Below are 20,128 nucleotides of genomic sequence, written 5' to 3'. Positions count from 1 at the left end.
GGCCACAGCTCTGCGCCTCACGCGTGTTTTATTGTCAGGCGGAGACGTAAACGGGCCCGGCGCTGCCTAAAGAGCGAGTGTCCCGTCTTAGAGCGGCTCCGCTGCCGCCGGCGGGACCCGCCCCCCGCTGCCCTCAGCGGCCGCCCCTGCACGGGCACCGCGCACCCGGCTGTCCGAGGCGAGGACCCAAACGTAAAGCTGATCCAGCCCTCCCCAGCGCTTCAGGCGGCGTCTCTGTCCGAGTCAGCCCCTCGCGTCTGTGCGCTGGCGCCAGAGCTTCCAACCGGCCGTTAGGAGATGAAGTGAGTCTGGGGGGTGATTTGCTCCAGCTTGTGATCGGCCGGGTTTGCCGATGCTTCGTAATTGCAGATGGTGACCTCGTGGCGATGAGCCTGAATTAAGATTAAACGTGTTAGTCCGGAGGACAGAACTCAAGTCCCTCCTAAAACAACAGAGCAGGTTCCCAGCTTATGGATTTTTCATCACAGACCTTCACCCCTAGAGCTCAACTTAAACGATGGGCTCAAGGGCTCAAGCCCTTTTCACACTGTTTGCACAGTCTCATCTCTGCTCTCACCCACCTCCGTCCACTCTCCTTTCAGGCCTATATAAAAAATCTTCGTTGTCTCTGCTCCAAAGTTCTTCGGAAAGTGGATGGAGAGGTGGTAAACATTGGAGAAACGGGCAATCCTGAAAGAAAACGCGCTGAAAGTGGAGCCAGGCTGCTGTACCACGTGTTGCTCCTACCCGAATTCAAGACAGACTTGGGAGCAAAGGACTGAGGGGGCTGGAGGGGCAGGGGACGCAACACTGGGATGATTCTGCACCCCAGAATTCCTGAGTTGCAGGCACAGTCACCCCCCTGGCTCTGGGAAGGATGTTTTCAGACCAGAGCTCACACCCCCAAGGGCAGGACGGAGCCACGGAGGCAAATTCTACTGTGGGCAGCTCTGAGATGACAAGGGAAGGAGCTGTTCCCCGCTAACCCCTTCCTAAAATGCAGCAGCACGAGTGCAGGCGGACGGAGCTCAGCGCCCATGCTTGGGAGGCGCAGCCCCCGCGTCCCCACGCCGTACTTGGTGGGGTATTCCAGCTCGCCCCGCGGGTCCCGGTTCAGGCTGAACATCTGGTCGGGTTCCCTGCCTGCGTCATCGAAGGACATGTGAGGAATGTTCTTGAACCTGGGAAGAGACAGAGGAAACCCAGGGAGTTATTAACACACAGCTCAGCTAATTGGTTTCCTCGCCATCCATTAGCACTGCCTGGCTTCTTCTCAACAGTAAGAAACTACGTTTGCTTTGTTTTCTGAGGGAGAAAATACCAACGTCACTACAAAGTATCAGCACATTCCAGAATATCCAAAACCCTTAAAAAACAACAAGGAAAAGCAAGAGACAAAGCTTGGGAGATACAGATCCAGAGCCCAGGACACTGCAGACCAAGGACAATGAGGCCTCCATCAAGGTGCATTTCTTCCCCCACAAGCAAAAACTGCAGAGTACTCAATACTCTTTCATTTTGGATAAAAAATAAATCTTCCCAGCACAGCATCTCACCAAAACGTTCTAATTAAAATCAGCACCACGTTTCTCTAGAGAAGAAGGCAGCAAGCAGCCTTGCTCATCCCCATACAAGTTCCAGCTTATTTTTCCCTCCTGGGCCCCTGGAAGGACGGAGGTGACACAGGGAAACGCTGCTCCCCCCACCCCACGCGCCTCACTGGGTGCTCAGGCACCGGAATCACCGCTCTCATTAGCTACGAGTTAATTAGTTCTGTTTAGGCTCCAGCAAAGCTAATGCTCGTTTTACTCACAGCCTCATCTCCGCTGGATGCGTATCGTCGTCTTCCCCCATCACAATCACTCCTTTTAATTTGACGTTTCCCGTAAACCTTTCGAGAGATGCAGGAGTGGCGTTTTCACCTTCGTTCTCCCCACATCATTCCCGGGTGCGTAAAGGCGAGGAAGGAGCCCTGCCAGCAGCCGAAGCGGTGCCGGAGGAGCTCGGGGAAGGAACTTACGGGATGTTAAACAGAAGCTCCTCGTCATCGTCACTTTCTACAAACTGGGGAGAAAGAAGAGCCGGTCAGGACGGACTCGGCTGTGCAGGTACACGGGGGTCGCACCGGGGGCTGGGAAAACACGGTGGGTGACCCCGGAGAGACCGACAACACCCCGCTGTCTCCCGCCCCGCCCGCTTCTCCGCCGCAGGCCCCGGCCCGGCCCCACCTGTGCGCGGTCACCGCGCTCCTCCCAAGCGCGGAAGACGAGCGCGCCGCTGCCCTCGCGGCGCTCGTTGAGGCACTGCAGGCGCTGCCGGTCGATGCGCAGGTAGAGCCCCCAGGCCGCGCCCCGCTCCGGGTCTCCGCCGGTCGCCGCCGCCGTCTCCCCGCAGCAGCAGCAATGCCCGTGCCCGTGCGCCATGGCCGCGCCGCGCCCACCGCGCCTGCGCGCTGCCGCCGCCCCGCCCACCACGCTGTTACCCCGCCCACCAAGCCTTGACACCCCGCCTACCGCGCCTGCGCACTGCTGCCGCCACGCCCACCGCGCCGGGAAACCCCGCCCACCGCACTGTCGCCCCGCCCCACCTGTCTGGAGTGTGAACATTGTTAGCTTGCTTTGTTTATCCAAGTTGTGTAAAGTGACGGTCTGTACTGTGCAACTAAATCAGTGTCTCATTTCAGAGTAGCGTGCAAACTACTGAGCGAGATCTGTGAGCACGTTCGTTGCCTGTACAAGCTCTGACAATGTGTCAGAGCTGCATTTGCTGCTCTCGTTTGCCCATGCCTGCACTCTTTCTGATTATGGAAAGTTTCTTCATTGATTGCATGATTATGGCCAGATAAAGACCCTCCTGTTGGAGAATATCTGGGCTGTTTGATCTGGTTGTCCACTTGCTAAGCCCACATGACTTCTTTTTTTGGGTCTCCATAGGCTTTAGGTGAGTGTCTCTGGTCTATCATTGCTGGTTTTATGCCGATCTTCTCTCTGTCTCCATTCATTGAAATTACATCCTGCCATTTAGCTGCTGTAAGTCTTCCCAGCCAGTCTTTTTGAGATAGCCAGTTTAAGCATATTCTATTCAAAAGCAAGTCTTTGAGCACCTAAATTTGAGAAGAAACTTGTTTGGGGTGAGGGTGGCAGAGCCTGGCCCAGGCTGCCCAGGGGGGTTGTGGAGTCTCCTTCTGTGCAGACATTCCAACCCGCCTGGACACCTTCCTGTGTAACCTCATCTGTGTGTTCCTGCTCCATGGGGGGATTGCACTGCATGAGCTTTCCAGGGCCCTTCAACCCCTGACACTCTGGGATTCTGTGAGCACTCTGAGTTTACAGTTCTGTTCTGAAAGGGCACAAGTTAATATAGGTGGATCAACATTATCGACAGCACGGACATACCCCGCCCACTGCACTGTGCCCCCGCCCACCGCACTCTCGCCCCGCCCACAGCGTCCTAACGCCCTGCCCATCGCGCTCCGCCCCGCCCACCGACTCCCGACGGCCCGCCCACCGCACTGTCGCCCCGCCCACAGCAATACTGACGCCACGCCCACCGCCGCCGCACATGTCGGGTCCAGCACGGCTCCCGGTGAACCGAGACACCTCCGGTTCGCCCCGGGGAGGGGGCTCGGCCCAGCCCGGCCCCGGACGGACCCCGGGGAAGACCGGGCTGCGCTGGCAGCGTCAACCACTGCGGGAAGAGAGCAAAGCTGCTTCTCAGCAGCGCCAGGGAGAGCTCCTGGGGTTTAAACTTGGGGCTGGTTCCAGCCAGGAAGGGGGACAGGAGCCGGGACCTGGTGTGTTTAACATTCATTGCTCAGAGACAGAAAAGAACAAGCAGACACGGTCCAGTGTTTGGCTTTTATTGAGACATGATTGTTCTCTTTTCATATAACTTATCTAATTAAAATATTCATCTTAGTTACCACAAAAAAAAAGGGGGGGAACATAGAAAATTGTATGTACAGAGTTGGGACCAAAATACAAATGCAAGTCAAAGTCACTCGCCCTCCTGCCCGTGTTCCTCATCCCAACACCAGCGGGACAGCGACGTGGGAAGAGGCAGCTCTGCTCTGTTCCTTTGTGCAGCACAGAAAAATTGCACAACTTAACACCCCAGGCACTGAGACTGGGAACAGAACGAGCACTTTTACCCCAGACTTGGCTTAGTTTGTGTCTCCTGGATGTAACCCTGTTGGTGCCGCTTCGGTCTGCGCGGTTTCAGTGCCTGAGCAAAGGGAAGGGCAGTGGGACCCGCTCAGCACAAACAGGCTGCTCCGAGACGGAAGATGCACCACCCCGTAACAGCAACGCTTTGGGAAATACCCACATCTAATTACGTAGCTGTGGCATTAATTAAGTGGCAGTTTAGTGGTGCCCGAGATTGTTCTCGGGCCTCACCCAGATCCATTGGGGCCTGAAGACAATGCCAGACTCCGTTTCTCTGCCCTCTGCCCGTACCCCCAGTACAGGGGAGAAATAAATGGTAGCACAACAGTCAGCACAAGATAATATATTGTTATCTAATTAAAAGTACAGCGAAATTAAGTACAGCAACAACGCAAGAGTAAGGAGCCATTATTTTACAGCACAACACACATTGAAATGCTGCACGATAACGTTAAAGCATCTGGGACTGTAACGAACTTACAGCACGTGAGAGTCTGAGAACATTTTTCCAAGATCTTCAAAATAAGAGAAGAACAGACCAAATAAACACGAGACGGGTGTTCAGAATGGTTTAAAATTCAGAAAAAAAAAAAAGGAGAAAAAGGAAGAAAGAAACCAACAGAAACCAGAGGCATACAGGGATTTTTCTAGAGCTCTTTCTTCACAGCAACGTTTCCCCCAGTCAGTGCGCACAGGCGGCTCCACCGCTTTGGGATTTGGCAGCCGCAGAAACCCAGAACTTCCCAAAAGCTGCCACCACCAACAGCATCCGCTACCGGCACCTTTTCCACCCGCGCAGCAAAGTCCTAGGGCAGCAAATATGGCTTGGAACAGGTCAATCTCCCCTTCTGATCCAGTCAGACCCCTGAGCGCCACCAGAGCGGCCGTGTCCCTCGCCACACGACCTGGGTCTAACCAGCTCCATCCTCTGCTTGCGCCACCTCGGGTTAAGTTTATTTTTGAGGCCAACATAACCCACAAGGATTCACCACGATAAGGCTTCACGTTGAACAGCGGGTGCCCCGTTGCGTCCGGCTGCTCGCTCGCTGCTGCGAGTCCCCCTGAAATCACACTCACGCTCCACACCCTTTCCCTCCAGAGCTCCGGTTCCTCAGACACCAAGTACAGCCACTTTGGGAACTCCCGCTATGCAGGACACGCATAAAAACCAAACCACATTCTGTTATTCCCTCCTCTCCAACCCCACTCAAGTGGTTCCAGGTTCGGAGACTAAAACCCTTGCTTTTTCCAAAGAGGAAAACATACAGGGAAAAGACAGGATTTAAACACCAGCTTCCAAAGTGGAAATAAATCCTTCCCAATTCCACACAGAAAACAAGATAAAAGTATTCCTTCTTTCCACTAAAAGAGGCAAACTGACACCTTCATTGATATTTAAAAACTGGTTTTAATTTCAGAGGCAAAATCCCCCTCTTGAAAAAAGAAGTTAAAATCTGACTTAATGCATGGTAAAATTCCTCCCCAAAGCCCTCATAGCTTTATTCCCAGTAGCCAGAAGACAACAGCAGCAGATAAAAAGTCCCCAACGGTTCTTGGCGTCCCTGCACGACAACGTAAGCATCTGGACGAGATCTACAGTAACAGCAGAGAGAAGGTTGAGAGCTACGATTTTATTAACGTACATCATTAGAGCACAAAGCCTCGGGACTCGATGTGCTTGCCAAAGGACCGATGAGCGGATGGGCCACCGGTGCCACCTGTCCCAGAGAGTCCAGGTGGGACGCTGGGCCCAGCAGGTACCAGATGAGGGGGAAAGACGCCCGTGACACCCAGTGTCCACTCAGGTGGATTCCAGTCACCGAGGGGCTGCCCCGTGCACTGGACTCGGGGGGCAGAGACTACTGGGAGTGACATAAATAATACCAGCGGGATAGAAGGGCAAAATATTAATTAAAACCATTTTATAATTTATTAAGAGGTTAAATAGTAAATAGTCTCTGGATCTTCCACTCTCAGCAGGTGCCAAGACTTCACATTTTCTCGTGTCAGGAGATTCTGTACACCCTTCTTTTGACGGATGACAAAGCTAAAAACAGGATGTTAAGGGTGGGGGGGGGAAAAATGGGGGGGGGCTTGACACTGAGAGAGGAACCAGAATAAAAGATTAAAATACTGTGCTGTCGTCTTGTGCAGATCGAAGCTTCTCCCAGCAGCTGCAGTCTCCAAAGAGTTCAAAGCAAAGGGCTGTTTGGTACCGTCTCCCCCTTCAGTGCCACTCCCCAGCGAGGGGGAAAGTCCCAGATCTGCACCGCAAACTTATCTCCGAGAGAACCTGTTTTTGAAAGCTTTGATAGTCTTCGCCATCATGGGCGCGATTTCTGCAGAGAAAAACAAAACAAAACAAAACACACAAATATATAGATATTAAAAAATTGAAAGCAGCAGTCACAAAGCAGACGCGAGGCAGGTGTGATCATCGATTTCCAGGTCACGCACTGAGCTGAGCCCACTCTGCTCTCTGCGCTGCCAGAACACGGTCTCCGAATCTCTCCCTGTGTCGTTCCCACGGGAACTGCACTACAATTCCATTTCAGCTGGACAGATACAGGAAGGGAAAGGCAGAGCTGCTGCCTCGCTGTTAGGACAGGCTGATACAGTCAGCACGGTGAATCAGATGTTTCCCTGCACTTTTTCTTGCACAAGGAGTTTGAACAGCCTTTACCCAATCCTTAGGGAGAGGAGAGAGGCCACCAACACCAACCCTCCTGCACAGTCTGGATTTTTTACAGCAGAAGCAGCAGATTCGTGCATTTGTAAAGGAGACCACATGGATGCGCTGCGGTTTGTACTTACTCTTCACTGGTGGTTTCCTGGGGTCGTAGGAGGAGAAGGTGCTACCTGAAGATGGGGCAGAATGGGCGCTGCTGGTGCTGGGCCCGTCATAGGACTGCTCCTCGCTCACACGAGTGTGGCTTTTGCTAGACGTGTACAGGACTGGTTTTATTCTGAAACAGAGATGGGATGGACATTTCAGTAAAGGAGTCACCGTGGTTTGGTGCAATTCTTCAGACACAAGCCACACGTGTTAACACCAGCGTGGAACCAGCAGCGACCAGGATCTCCACGCTTCCCAGCAAGAAAGAAGCTGTTCTAGTCACGAGTTTCACTGCAAAAGAACCTCCCAGACACGCAGGATCCTCTCCCGCCAGGATGCTGAGCCTCAGGGGGAAGCTGGCAGGAGTCCCCAGGAAAAGAGGCCCTAAAGAGAACCACTCACTTGGTCTTCCCCGGCAGAAGAGGTCCTCCAGTTCCAAACTTCTCTTGTCTCCTTCGTACATCCCGAGGGGGCTTCACTGCAGAGTTCACAAATGCCATTTTGGCCACTCTACCTGTAGGAGGCCAGAGGAAAACATTGCTGAGATCCAACTTACTGCAAAGGAGGCTCCTCAGTGCTTGCTTTATGTCAGCAAGATTCAACCAGCTCTCCCCAGTCCATCCACCCCAAAGCTCTGGTGACATCCTCCTCCCTAAGGCCTGAACCTCTTGCAGTCACAACACGGAACAGAGAGCTAAGCAGCTCCTAAACTGGACTAGATTTACACCAGTCATTCCAAAAGACCTTCTCCACCAAAGATACCCCCCAGGCAGCATCCCCAGACCCCTCTCTGATCGTTCAGCCCTACTTTACCTTTGGGTTTGTTGGCGTGAGCTGAGCCGATGTTCCGCGCCAACATCAGCAGCCGCTGCTCTCGCGCGTCGTGAAGTCGAAGGTACATCTCCCGCCAGGACTCAAACTCTTCCGGCTTCTCGTTCTTGAAGTCTCGGAGACAGTGATTGTGCCACAGCTGATCCGTATCCTCAATGAGGACCTGAAGCAAACCCACACGTGAGCTGGGATCCCTCCCAACACCTTCACTCCCCTCTCCCTCAGCACCAGTGACACTGGGATACCAGAGGACAAGACACTTTGGGGCCAACGCGCAGCAGGACATGGGCAGATGGCAAATTCAGGAACTCAGGACTGGCAAAAGCCACCTCTTGTTATTCTTTCCTATTCTGCTATTGCAGCTGAGGACTCAACATCACTCCCGCATGTCACCAGCCCCTCCTCATCCCAAGGCACTCACATGGTTACACTCCTCGATGCGATAGAGCTGCTCGGGGGTGCATCTCTCCAGTACCGGCTCCAGCACTGCGAAAGGGACACCACCCACTTCGTAGATCGCTAGAAAGAAGCAAAATGCAGAGTGTTTATCCTCCTCCTTCCTCGCCAAGGAAAGGGCTTGACAGCTTGAAACGCAGTGGAAAATAACGCAGTGCTGCACGAGACTACGCAATGTGAGGGGACGGGGACAGGAGCCAGAGGTACAATAGCTCCAGCAAGCCACCAGTTAAGAAGCGCTTTCTGTTTTTACCACTATTTTCACTCCCTGAAAGCACGCTGGGTGCGGATTCCCGCAGCACCCGAGCTTTCAGCGGGATCTATCCCATATTAGTTAGCTTGCCCTGAGACACAGGGAAACTGTTCACACGCTGCAGGGACATATACAGACAAGTTACCGAGACTGCGGTATCCCTGCAACGTGATTTTGAGAGAGATGAGGAAAGTTCCTTACAGTCGATGTTGTTGCTGAGGACTCGGATGCATTGCTGATACAGAGACATCATCTTTGGGAGGTAGGCGGTTTTCGAGCCTGAATACACTTGCATCTTTGAATTCAACCGGCGGCCTGTAAAACCCGCTTCGCTCTCTTCAACCGGCGAGGACACGGCTGTGAAGTGAAAGACTTGGAGTAAGAAGGGAACAGAGGAAAAAGAGCCCACCCTGATGAATAGTGCAGGAGACACAAATCAGAGTCACCCAGAAGCAACCTCAAGGGTCAGAGACCTGCAACCTCATTCATGAAGGGCAAACCCAAAGCTCAAGCCCCGGGAAGGGTCAGCAAAGGATCTTCCTTATTTCTGCTGGAGCACGTGGGCAAGAAGCCACTTATTTTTTACACTGGGGCTCTGGGCGGGCGAGCCAGGACACCAGACCCCAACAGCAAGACCTGAACCCAGCCAGCACCCCCTCCCTCCCACCAACAGCGGCCGGAGCCCATCTCAGACCTATTTTCCTGCCCAACGCACCTTTCCGTTTGGTCTGGGAGCACATAATGGACTCGATGGAAGGAAGAGGGCGGTAGTTGGCCTGGATCGGCGGCAGTGGGATGTCCGGTAATGTTGGTACCACATCTAAAAGTATCTGGAAGGAGAGAGGATGGACATGCAAGTGAGCTGAGAATACAGTAGGTTACATCCCGTACAAAGAGCATTAGGTGTGATATTTTGAATTAGACGTCCAATGCTGATCAGCTTGCACCAGGAAACAGCTGCTGTGACTGTGCCTAAGCTGTCGATACAAAGAAGCCAAAATTTGGGATTTGAATCACTCAGTACCCTCCAGCAAGAGCCACCCACACCTTTAACCTACCGGGTTCAGTGCTAAATGCCTCTGGCAAGAACCCAGGTCAGATTAACAATGCAAAGAACTGGAGAAAAACCAGAAGAGGAAGCTGGCAGAAACATCTCCTTGACCTCAAACACTCATGTACCTGTTCTGCCTCTTCTCCTCCCGCACAAAACGCTGCAGTGGTGGAGGAGAGATCAACCTCAGGAACTGAGGCAAACCTAAAACCTTGACATGAGGCACCTATTAGAAAGAATGGCAAGGTGCAAAGCAGCGTTTTAAAAGGCTGCTAAGATACTAAAAGCACTTCTTGAAGAGCAAAGTGCTTCAAAGTTGAGTGAAAAGATTAAGCTTTACACATTTACACATTGGGGGATTGGACTAGATGATCTTTTGAGGTCCCTTCCAATCCCAAACATATTGTGATTAGTCCCTGTTTATACACAGAGCTCTGGCACCCATGTGGCAATGAACATGTACAGAAATATTGCTCATTTTTCATGCTTTCGCAAAAGAAGTTTTGTCTTCTAGAATCAGCTGCACTGTAACCCCGGTTCTCCCTCCAAAAACCCGTTCGAAATCTTACCCTGTTTGGTTTAGGAGGCTCCGGGACCTTTTTCTCTGCCTTTTTCTCACTTGTTCTCTTGTGGCTTGGGCTTTTCCGACTTGAGCTCGAGCTGTTGGTGCTGGCTTTGGATCCGTTCTGTTTGCTGTGCCCCTGCTCTTTCTCCCCAGCTGGCACAGCGGGTTTCACCACTTTCTTCTTCTTTTTCTGGGGCTGGTCGTAGCTCAGGTACGACTCAAAGGACATCGTAGGTTGTTCAAATTCATCCTCCGCTTCCCCCTCTCCAGAATTTGAGGAGAAACCCATCGATTTTTTGTCCCCATCAGAGACTTTGCGCTTCCCCTCTGAAGATTTTAAGCTCCCAGAAAGCCCCTTTTCTTTAATCCGATTCGACAAGTCGCTCTCAGCTTTCCTTTTCTCCCGCTCTGTGTTAGATGTCTCCGGGCTCGGCTTGGGCTTTTCCAATTTGCTTTTTTCAGAGTCCCGGTGCTTTTGCTTCTTAACGTGGTTGTCCAAATTCTCTTCCGAGTGCAGCGACACGTGCAACTTCTCCTTTCTGGAGGTGCCGCTTTCTCGATTCTTCTCCTTCTTGGCACCATCCGGCATCCTCTGCTTCTCCTTGCTGCCCCCTGCCACGGGGGCTTCTCGGAGCTGCTCTTTGAAAGAGCCCTTGTGCAACTTTTCGGGGCTGCAGGCAGCGCTCCTGTCCTCCTCTCTGCCGTCAAGTCGCCGCTTCTTGTGAGAAGACTTGTGCTCTTTGCTTTGACTCACGTTCCCTTTGCTGCAGAACTCACCAGAGTTCCTGTCCCGGCTTCCCCCCAGCTTCTCCTGAAAGCTGGGGCCTTTGCCGGCTTTCTGATGAAATACCATCGCTTCTTCCTGCTCCTCAGAAGCGTAAGGGTCTGTGTACAAATCCTGAGGGCTCTCGCTTGGCTCAGGAGACACAGCTTGTCCATAGTCCGAGTATTCCTCGTCTGAAGAGAGCGCTGGGGAAGACCTACCCCAACCCTTCCCCTCATGGCTGCTGTAGCCATAAGTCTCCTGGGCTCTCTCAGGCCTGGGATACTTTTTGGACTTCTTTTCCCTCTGATCTGGGCTGTAGGACTGGCTGCAGGACGGCTGGAAGCGTTCTGAATAGTCCTGGTCGGGCTCCTCATCCTCTCTGAGGGAGGATTCTTGATGCCTTTTGCTTGAGCTGCTCCTCTCGTAGTCACGGTCTTCAGAATCCAGGTTATTTCTGAAGGGGTAAGAAAACAAAACAGCGAGAGTAAAGCTTCCAATATGAATGAGAAGAGCCACTCCGCACGGACTGTATAGATGGGAACCTCCCTTACAGAAGACTAAAGTTGTATTTGGTAGTTTTGTGGCAAGAATAACACTAATTCTCGCAGGCACAGCAACGTTCAGGGATTTAGAAACTGCATGAATTGATTTGTATTAGGACTAGAGACTTGACAGTTCACTGGGAAGCAGAGAACGACGCGCACAGAGACTCCTCAGCGCCTGCACTGTGCGGTGTAACGGGAAACGCGTCCCCCGGTTTGTCAGGTCAACACGCAGGGATCCCACAGCCAAATTATCATCAATAACCGGGCTTTTATCACCCGCACCGAAACGATCTCATTGCTGGGTTCAACACAGCTCTTACCACAAGATGCTCGCTAGCGTCAGTTTTCAGTTTCCATCGGATTTTTGCACATTAAAGCCTCCTTTCAAAGCAAGCCACTTCCTCTGAATTTCCTGTCTTTAGCATCATAAAACGGGAAGCGAGCAGATTGCATCTCTTGCTTTATTAAAGGCGCTTTTCTGGCATCTACTGCTAATCTCTTCATCAAACTGCAAATTCTTGAAAATCGGCCCCTACTTTCAGGCAAAACCGCAGCCGTCAGCAACCCGACGCTCTGCGGCTCGCAGAGGCAGCGAGTTGATGCCAAAACGGGCCAAAAATCCCCATGCACAGCTGCACGCTCGTGTTACAAGTTTTTCCAGAGCCTTCGCTTTGTTTCCTTGGTCAGAGAAGTTTATCATCACTGCAAAAATATAACAAAGCTTATCCATCGAAGAGCACTGAACTCACCGGTCTGCCTCTTGGGACACCGGCACCAGCTTCTTCCACCGCGCTACGAGGTTCTTCGCAAAGTCTCCTACGAGCTCGTGTTTCCGTAAACTGTTGACAGTCTTCCCAACACCCGTCTCCTTCAGGGGAGAGACAAGACATTAATTAATCTCAGCAAAACGAGTCAAAATTCTCACCTCTACTAAAGTTCCTACGAAGGGAATAAAGTTAACCCGCTACCTAGAAGAAAAACTTCCTTGGTCTAACGGTTCTGTAAATCAAAGATGACTTAATTCTGCCTTAGTCAAGCATTAATTATTAGTATTGATAAACCACGTTAGTATTTACCATGACTGTTGGCTTGAAGACAGAAGTCTCTAATAATTGTAAGGATTAGCACTTCCTAACGTCATTCTGATTCAGTTGTCGTTAGGAACCGCTCTGGCTCTCATATCTCAGGCGAGTGTTAAGCTTTTGGAGGAGCCGAGGATGACGAACTGTCCTCCACGGCTTCACACTTGCTCTGACACACTCCTCCCGGTTACCGGAATCTCAGAACCTTGACACAATCGTGCCTGTGACACGGGGCTGGAGCAGGTGGCTGACGCAACACCCCCTGTTCCAGGGAAAGCAGCTTTTCCGTGACAAACAGTTACCCCGGGACTCGACAGACGCGATGAGACGCGCGAGAGATTTCACAGCTCTTACCACCAGAATGTCAACTGTGATGGGCAACTCCGACAGCCTCTTCAGACTTTTCAGCAGCTGCAGAGACAAGAAGGAAAGTGTTCAGACTTGTCATACGGAACCGCGTGCTGTGATTAAAAAGGGAGAGAGCTTGTTAGAGCCAAGTGGCGGCCAGCTGCTGTGCTGCTCCAAATCCAGCTCCCGAGACACCAAACGCGAGGGCCGGCTCTATAGAAATTGTGGCCTCTTTGCAAATGAGGGCCCATCTGAAAATTTTAAACCACTCAAATATGAATGCGTTCTTCAGAGAGGACGGCAGCTTCATTCTGGCTTAAAGCATCAGGAACACGCACGCTACCCGGCGGCAAAGCAAGGGGAAGAAAGGACTCGGGAGCTTGTGACTCTCAGGAGGTAGCGCTGAGAATCGCATCCCTTGTTGATGGGATGGGAAATAAAGAGTCCTTTCTGAAGTTCTGCAACCCAGGCAGCGAGGGAAGGAAGATGCTCTTAGAGATCTATAGGGAACCTGCCACCCGGGTGCTTCGGGACGTCGCTCCACTGACTTTTCAGTTCCAGCAGAGGTCTGACAGCACCGCTGCCCCTCGCACCATTTCCCTCAGCTCAGCTACAGCCACCGAGCAGCCCCGTCAGCATTCCCGTTATTCCAGCCCCTCTACAGCCCTGGCTTTGTCCAGCCCTGCTGTGCCGTACGCCGCAAAGCGCCGTCCTTGATCCCGAACATCTTGTCTTTAAAGCACTGTGCTCACGCTCAAATTAGCACTGAGGGGCTAAGCTATTCAATCACCCCACTTCCACCATGCAGGGATCGGAGAGGTTTAGTGGTTTCCTTCATTTTGAAGGAAATAAGTTCATTTATTCCACACCCACTGCAGTCAATGGTGGGAAAACTCCACGTCTTACCAAATAAAAGCAAGAGCCGGCTTTCCGAGAGGCCACCACACACCCCCCTTTGCCTGAGTGTCGCTTTACCGAGCTTTTACACTAGCACGGTCATTAACACAGCTTGGGCTGAGCAGAGTTCCCAGCCCTATCTCCAAACGACGCTGTCGGGAAACAAGGCGTTTTCGTTACCCGTGTCATCAGTAACGCACTTACCTGGCGGCCTAAGAGATCAAAACCTCTGCTTGTTGCTGCTGTCCAATATGCGAGCAGGGATATATTTGGGAGCCGTGTCTGTACAGCACAGGAAAACCTCTGCGGACCCCACGTCCACGCACATGAGATGGACAAAACAAGACAACCCCGACCCGGTGAGGCTAAAGAACTCGTACTGATCCGTGTTTCCTACAGAACCTCCGCCGCCTTCGGCTCCAATCAGCCAAGCTGACTCAGATCTGGCAGCTCAGCTCAGAAATAACCCAGATCCTACAAGTCCTACGAGAAACAGGCGGCCGGGCAGGAGACAGAAAACACAGGGCTCGTGTCTTGCCAGACACCAGATGAAATAGATACGGAAAAGCTAAACCAGCCCAGCGCGGGGTAGAGTTTCAGTCAACCAGCCACAAACCGTAAAAAATTCGCTTAGTTCCAGCTCCAACATAGTTTTATTTAATAGGAGTAGATTGTTTTCTTTCTCTAAAAGTCAGCCGGGCCATTCTAATGCTAACGACACACGTTAATTATCAAATGGCTACAGCCTGGCCCCATCCTCTTAGTGAAGATGCTCCTTGTTCATGTTTCCTTTACTCTCTTTCTTCCTTCAGTCCTGCAGAGTTTGTATCTTCTCTGCTGGAAAAAGGACCATTTCCAAATAATTACAGCAGCATCCAAAGTTTCACTCATACTGTTCTGTGCCAGCAGCCACATTTTCACCCCAAGGCAATATTAATACTTAACACCCTTCAGCAAGGCAATATAGAGTTGTACATGATACCGGGCAAATATTGTTCCTTCACATTACTGATAAAAGGTGTCAAATGGACAAGGTAAGAATAAAGAAGACTGGAAATGGTGTAAGGTGTGTGTATCACCCAGGAGTGCCCTGGATTTGTCCAGGTGTAGTGGAAACAGCTGTAGCTGAAGAGCCCAAAGCCATTTTCTGACATGGAAAGATGCTCAGAAGATACAAAATCTATCAAGACAATGCAACAGCAACTACATTCAAGCCTAGAAACACTAACACTTCCAAAGATACAGCTGCAAAGGTATCGGAAATAAGAGCACAGGTCACACAGGACCTTTCTGCTGAGGAGGAGGAAAGGTTTAGAGTCGCTACCCTGGCTAGTAACAGCTCACCAGCGCTCACCCTGCCCTTGCAAAACTGTAGAATCAACAGAGAAAGACACGACTTAACAGCACAAGGTTACCGGAGAATGAGCCAACCTGTGCAAACAGTGCCCGAAGCCTCACAACGCCCGAGCAGCACGGACAAGCAGTTACTGCCCCGGGCTGACACACGGGGCGGGAAGCAGGAGCGCTCTCTCTGTGCACGGCGCGCTGGGCAAACGGCTGAGCTCTTGCGTGTGCTCTCAGCACCACGGAGCCCAAGAGCCCCTGGAAATGACTGCTCGGCTCCGTTTTGGGGTCCCACCGGTTAAACCCTGCTCTGGTTTAGGCTGAGAGGGTGAGAAAAGGAGCAAGAGCCCCTGTCGCTTTGCCCAAAGCTTGGCTGGAGATGGGTACCCGCGCAGCAGCGTCAGCGCTTGAGCGCTTCGGTGCCCGTCTCTGTCCATCTTTACGGGTGGTGGGAGATCTTGGAGAACAAGCGGTTTTCAGGCGTTTGCCTCAGTTAAACAAAGTTAGATGAGCGCAGAGCGGCTGCACGGCCCTCATCCGAATTAAGTGAAACACGAACCAAACACCTGTAAATAGTCACGACAGATGCTCCCCCTTAAAAATACGACATAAAAATACGAACGGGACAACAGCACACGCTGAGCAAAACCCTCATTCCACATTTCAGCTGAAAAAAAAGGGCTCGGAACCCCCGTGGCCAGCAGGAGAGTTGGGGTCAGCAACACGCAGCCGAACGTCACCGAACAGATCCCAGCACCAGCCAGACCAGGACAGGACGTGTCACTGTGACAGCTGTGTGGGCAGCGGGTTTCGGACACGGACACGGGTGAGAGGTGTCAAGCAACATCCCCAAGGCAAAGAGGGAACGCACGCCAGGGTAGAGTTAAAACTTGGCAATTTCTTGCCCCTTCCCAAGTCCCTGGCGATGGCGGTGGCCTCGCCATGGCCCTCCGGTGCCACACGACCGGTCACCTCCTGCCCAGGCTCACAGCGGGGACCGCGGCTCTTCCACCGCCAACACGTCACCGGGACAAGACTCTTCCGGCAAGTTCTCCCGTTGCCCGCTCGCCCGCCTCTCCCCCCGCACCCCGCGACGGGCCACGGGGGGACCCCCACACCGACCCGGGGGGACCCCACGCACAGCACCGGGGGGACCACGCAACGCCCCGGGGGTCCGCGGGGCAGATGGGCCTGCGAGCCCAGCCCAGCGCCGGGGGCTCCCAACGCGGACAACCCCCCGGGCCTGCCCGGTGGCAGCGGGCCCGCCCCGCCCCACGGACCGCGGCGCCGGCCGGGCAGGAAACTTCGCGATGGGAGCCGGCGGAGGGCAGGGCAGGCCCGGCCCCGCTCCCCTTGTCCCTCATGGGGTGTCTCGGGCCCTCCCGACCCCCGACCCCGCCGCGCCGCCCCCGCGGGGAGGGGGAGCCCCGGTCGCCACGCCGCCGCCGTCACCTTCTTGGGCTCCGCGCTGCCCGCCAGCCGCGACTGCAGCTTGCCCACAACTTCCAGCACCGACTCCGCCATTTTTACTGCTGGAGAGGCCGCGGCGGCGGAAACGGCTTCACCGCCCGCTGGCCACACGGCGATTCCCCAACACCGCCGCCGCCATCTTGGCTACGGGCAGGAAACGGAAGCGGCGCAGCCGTTGCGCCGACCGGTGGCGGCCATGGCGGGTACGGGCAGAGTTCGGTAGGCGCCATCTTAGGGCCTGGCAGAGGTGGTGGACAGCGCCATCTTGAGTGCTGGCAGACCACTGCTGAGGGCAGCCGCCTCCTCAGGCTAATGTCGCTTCCTGCCTATTCCTGTTGCTTCCCAACGACCACGGCGCATGGGCAGCGAACATAAAGTAGTTTTGTTACATTAATTTGCAGCCCAAGGCAAAAGGAGCAGGGCCACAGCTGCCCAGGTCGGGGGGTTGCGGCTGCCGGACCCTCCGCTCCCTCAGGAGCGCAGGAAAAGCATCAGCAGGGGAACGTCCCCACAATTCACCCCAAATGCCCCAGGAACCCCTCTGGAGGGGAGCCAGGCCTGCAGCGGCCCCCTCATTGCCTCAGCGTGGGCAGCAGCCTGCCAATCACAGCAGCCTTTGCTCCGCGGTCCTCCGGCGCCCCGGCATCTGTCAGGCCCTGTAGACAACCCCGCTGTAAGTGCAGAGGTGAGAGCAGCCAGCTGGCTCAGACTAACCAGGCCGAACAGCAGGGCTGGAGCAGACCCAGCCTGGGGATAAGTCACAGAGAACCAGAGCCCACCCAGCAGAGACCTGGCCTGGGGCATGGAACTGCTGAATAGAAATAATGGCATAGGGAAAGACCTTGTTTTCTAAAACAGGGCTAAAGGAATTAGAGGCAGCGAAACAGCACCCAGAGCTGCAGTGTGGAATCAGAATGTCAGGGGTTGAAGGGCCGTGGAAAGCTCATGCAGTGCAATCCCCCCATGGAGCAGGAACACCCAGATGAGGTTACACAGGAAGGTGTCCAGGCGGGTTGGAATGTCTGCACAGAAGGAGACTCCACAACCCCCGGGCAGCCTGGGCCAGGCTCTGACACCCTCACCCCAACAAGTTCCTTCTCATCTTTAAGTGGAACCTCCTGTGTTCCAGTTTGCACCCATTGCCCCTTGTCCTGTCACTGGTTGTCACCAGAAGAGCCTGGCTCCATCCTCCTGACACTCCCCTTTCCATATTGATCCCCAGGAATGAGTCCCCCCTCAGTCTCCCCCAGGTACTCTTCCAGGCTGCTTGCTGTGACTCAGACCCTGCTCGAACCCAGGGTCTCCTCACCTTTGGCTTTACTTGGACAGTACCAAAAACCACATAAATCCAACACCCGCTCCTCCAGAAGACACGTCCTGTTCTGCAGAGCATCCGTCCACTTCTGCTGCCCTTTCAGTGAGTGACCTCTGCTCCCAACAGCTTCCCAGGCCAGGGGGAGCCCCCACAAAATTCACAGCAGAATTGAGAAGTTAGAAAATTTTATTATCTTTTTTTTTCTAACAGGAACCGCTCATTTCCCAGGAAGGATGATGCCATCATACTGTGAGGAAAAAAGAGAAAGAACCAAGTGAGAAAGCGCTGTCAGGTACAGGTGCAGAACCACTGCGGTGAGAACTGAGCCATGAAGTGTTTGACTGAAACGCTCTGGGGACACAAAAATCAAGAGGGACTTCACCTTTTGCTGAAACCAGCGCATGGCTTCTTCCTTCCCGATTCTGTGCTTGGCTCCGATGTTGCCGGTCCTGCGTTTCTTGTCGGCGATGCTGAAGCCAGGCCTGCCCAGCACCTGCCGGGAAAGGAGACCCACAGCGCTATTTCATTCTGGTATTTATTTTTCTTATACCTAACATTCTTCCAGGAATCCATTTAGACTTGGATTTCGCTGCCAGTTTCCCATCTTCCAGCCCTGTGCAGCTGGTTACTGTTCTAGGTTCCTTCTAGAGCTTTCCCACAAGCCCAGGAGCCGCCAGGAGCAGGGAATACGCACCACGTAGAAGTCCAAGCCGTAGATACCAATACTGGGATCGTATTTAATCCCCAGATCGATGTGCTCCTGGATTCCAAAGCCAAAGTTCCCGGTGTCTGAGAAGTTGTTTTTTCTCAATTCATATTCTCGCACCTGAAATAATTGTTGTCGGTCACTATTTCCTTACTGGCTACAAACAGAATAAGAAATCCTGTGTTCCAACTGCTACCAGACCCACAACTCGCTTATAAGCTACTAAACCTTTAGCCCAAGATTTTGCTCATAAATCACAGCAGCAAAGGCAGAACCTCAAGAGAAAGCAGCAATTACACCCAGCAGCTCTTAAATAAGGATAAGGCAGCAACCAGAGAAACAGCGCAAACGCAGCAGCCTGTGTGTCACACAAACCTGCACCCCCAACCCTTAACGTCCACAACTACATCACAGACGACATTTCAAATCATGCACCTTTTCAGCTGGTACGGATTAAATTTGTTCTTTCACAAAATCAAACAACCAGACCAGCCAAATTCTCACCTTCAACCCCTTCTCCAGAATCTCCTCTGCTTTGGCCCCGCGAACCGTGCAATGAACAGCGATCTTCTCATTTCTCCTGATTCCAAAGGATCTCACCGTGTATCGTGCTGTGGGCAGCAACAATTACACTTCAGACTACTTAAATAATTCCCACCCAGGGATTCGGGGCTTAAGATCAGAGAAACGGCTTTAAAGGAAAGAAAGAAAACCAAGGCAAATAAATGTTTCTTGTTGGAGGATGAGAGCAGAGCAGGGGAGGCAGAAGAAAAATGACTCAGGAACAGGAACAACCGCTCCTCACCTTTGGAGAAGACGGGGGTCTGTCCCGTCAGCTGCTCCAGCACCTTGGCCGCCCGGGTGAGCCTGTCCCCGCTCTCCCCCACGCAGATGTTGAGGCAGAGCTTGCGGATGCGCAGCTCCCGCATCGGGTTCTCCTTCTCAACCGGGTCTTGCTGCGGAGAAACGACACGGGGCGCTGATGGGGGAGCCCGGGGGACAGCCCAGCGGTCACCCCGGCGGCCGGAGAAGGGCCCGCCAGGCCAGCACCGCAGCCTGACACCGAGCCCTGCTCCACCCCGGAGCCGAGCCCCAGCGCCGCGGCCGCCTCTTAAGCAGCAGGCCTGTCATGGCAGCCGCGTCCCCAGGGCGGCTCATCGGCTCCTCCCTGCCCACACCGGCCCCGCAGCTCTCCCTGCCGGCCTTCCCGCTCCCGCCCGCACGGGCTGCGGCCCGGCCGAACCCCACCGAAGGCGGATGGCGGCGGATAGAGACGGGGCAGCCCGGCCGCGGCCCTGGGCACCGCCACTCACCGCCATGATGGGGGCGGGGAAAAGACCAGTCAGGCGCCGCCGCGGGGTCTTATGGGACGGAGAGGGGGGCGCGGCGTGGGCGGCAGCGCCCCCTGGCGGCCGGAGGGTGGGGGGCTCTGCGCCGCGGCCGGTTGCCGCGGCAACCGCGGGCCCGGGAAGCCGACGCGGCCATTTTGTCCCACAG

At 53.7% G+C, this 20,128-nt stretch overlaps 3 protein-coding genes across 4 annotated transcripts; all 3 read right to left on the bottom strand.

Moving 5' to 3' along the window:
• Nucleotides 1–11: 11 nt before the first annotated feature.
• On the bottom strand, nt 12–2,475 carry PITHD1 (PITH domain containing 1). Its single transcript, XM_065041768.1, has 6 exons — nt 2,229–2,475; nt 2,021–2,064; nt 1,814–1,891; nt 1,077–1,181; nt 582–690; nt 12–392 (listed from the first exon to the last, which is right to left on the bottom strand). The coding sequence occupies exons 1-6, from the start codon at nt 2,421–2,423 to the stop codon at nt 291–293; spliced, it is 633 nt and encodes a 210-aa protein (XP_064897840.1). The 5' UTR covers nt 2,424–2,475; the 3' UTR covers nt 12–290.
• Nucleotides 2,476–4,493: 2,018 nt separating this feature from the next.
• ELOA (elongin A) lies at nt 4,494–16,833 on the bottom strand. The gene is made up of 11 exons (XM_065041693.1): nt 16,593–16,833; nt 12,906–12,962; nt 12,219–12,337; nt 10,163–11,378; nt 9,258–9,372; nt 8,744–8,899; nt 8,255–8,352; nt 7,816–7,996; nt 7,405–7,516; nt 6,981–7,132; nt 4,494–6,505 (listed from the first exon to the last, which is right to left on the bottom strand). Exons 1-11 carry the CDS (start codon nt 16,662–16,664, stop codon nt 6,444–6,446), a joined length of 2,340 nt encoding a protein of 779 aa, XP_064897765.1. The 5' UTR covers nt 16,665–16,833; the 3' UTR covers nt 4,494–6,443.
• A 1,260-nt stretch (nt 16,834–18,093) lies between these two features.
• RPL11 (ribosomal protein L11) lies at nt 18,094–20,086 on the bottom strand. 2 transcript variants are annotated; one of them, XM_065041775.1, is made up of 6 exons: nt 19,945–20,086; nt 19,437–19,587; nt 19,136–19,242; nt 18,620–18,751; nt 18,308–18,418; nt 18,094–18,172 (listed from the first exon to the last, which is right to left on the bottom strand). In XM_065041775.1, exons 1-6 carry the CDS (start codon nt 19,948–19,950, stop codon nt 18,143–18,145), a joined length of 537 nt encoding a protein of 178 aa, XP_064897847.1. In that variant the 5' UTR covers nt 19,951–20,086; the 3' UTR covers nt 18,094–18,142. The 2 variants fall into 2 exon arrangements, with proteins under 2 accessions (XP_064897847.1, XP_064897848.1); XM_065041776.1 differs by lacking the exon at nt 19,945–20,086 and adding an exon at nt 19,880–19,940.
• Nucleotides 20,087–20,128: the final 42 nt, after the last annotated feature.

This window comes from Columba livia, chromosome 26 (genome assembly GCF_036013475.1).
Source record: "Columba livia isolate bColLiv1 breed racing homer chromosome 26, bColLiv1.pat.W.v2, whole genome shotgun sequence".
NCBI classification, from domain to species: Eukaryota; Metazoa; Chordata; class Aves; order Columbiformes; family Columbidae; genus Columba; species Columba livia.
The sequence above is the reverse complement of the archived record's forward strand: the minus strand, read 5'-3'. Positions and strand labels throughout refer to the sequence as shown.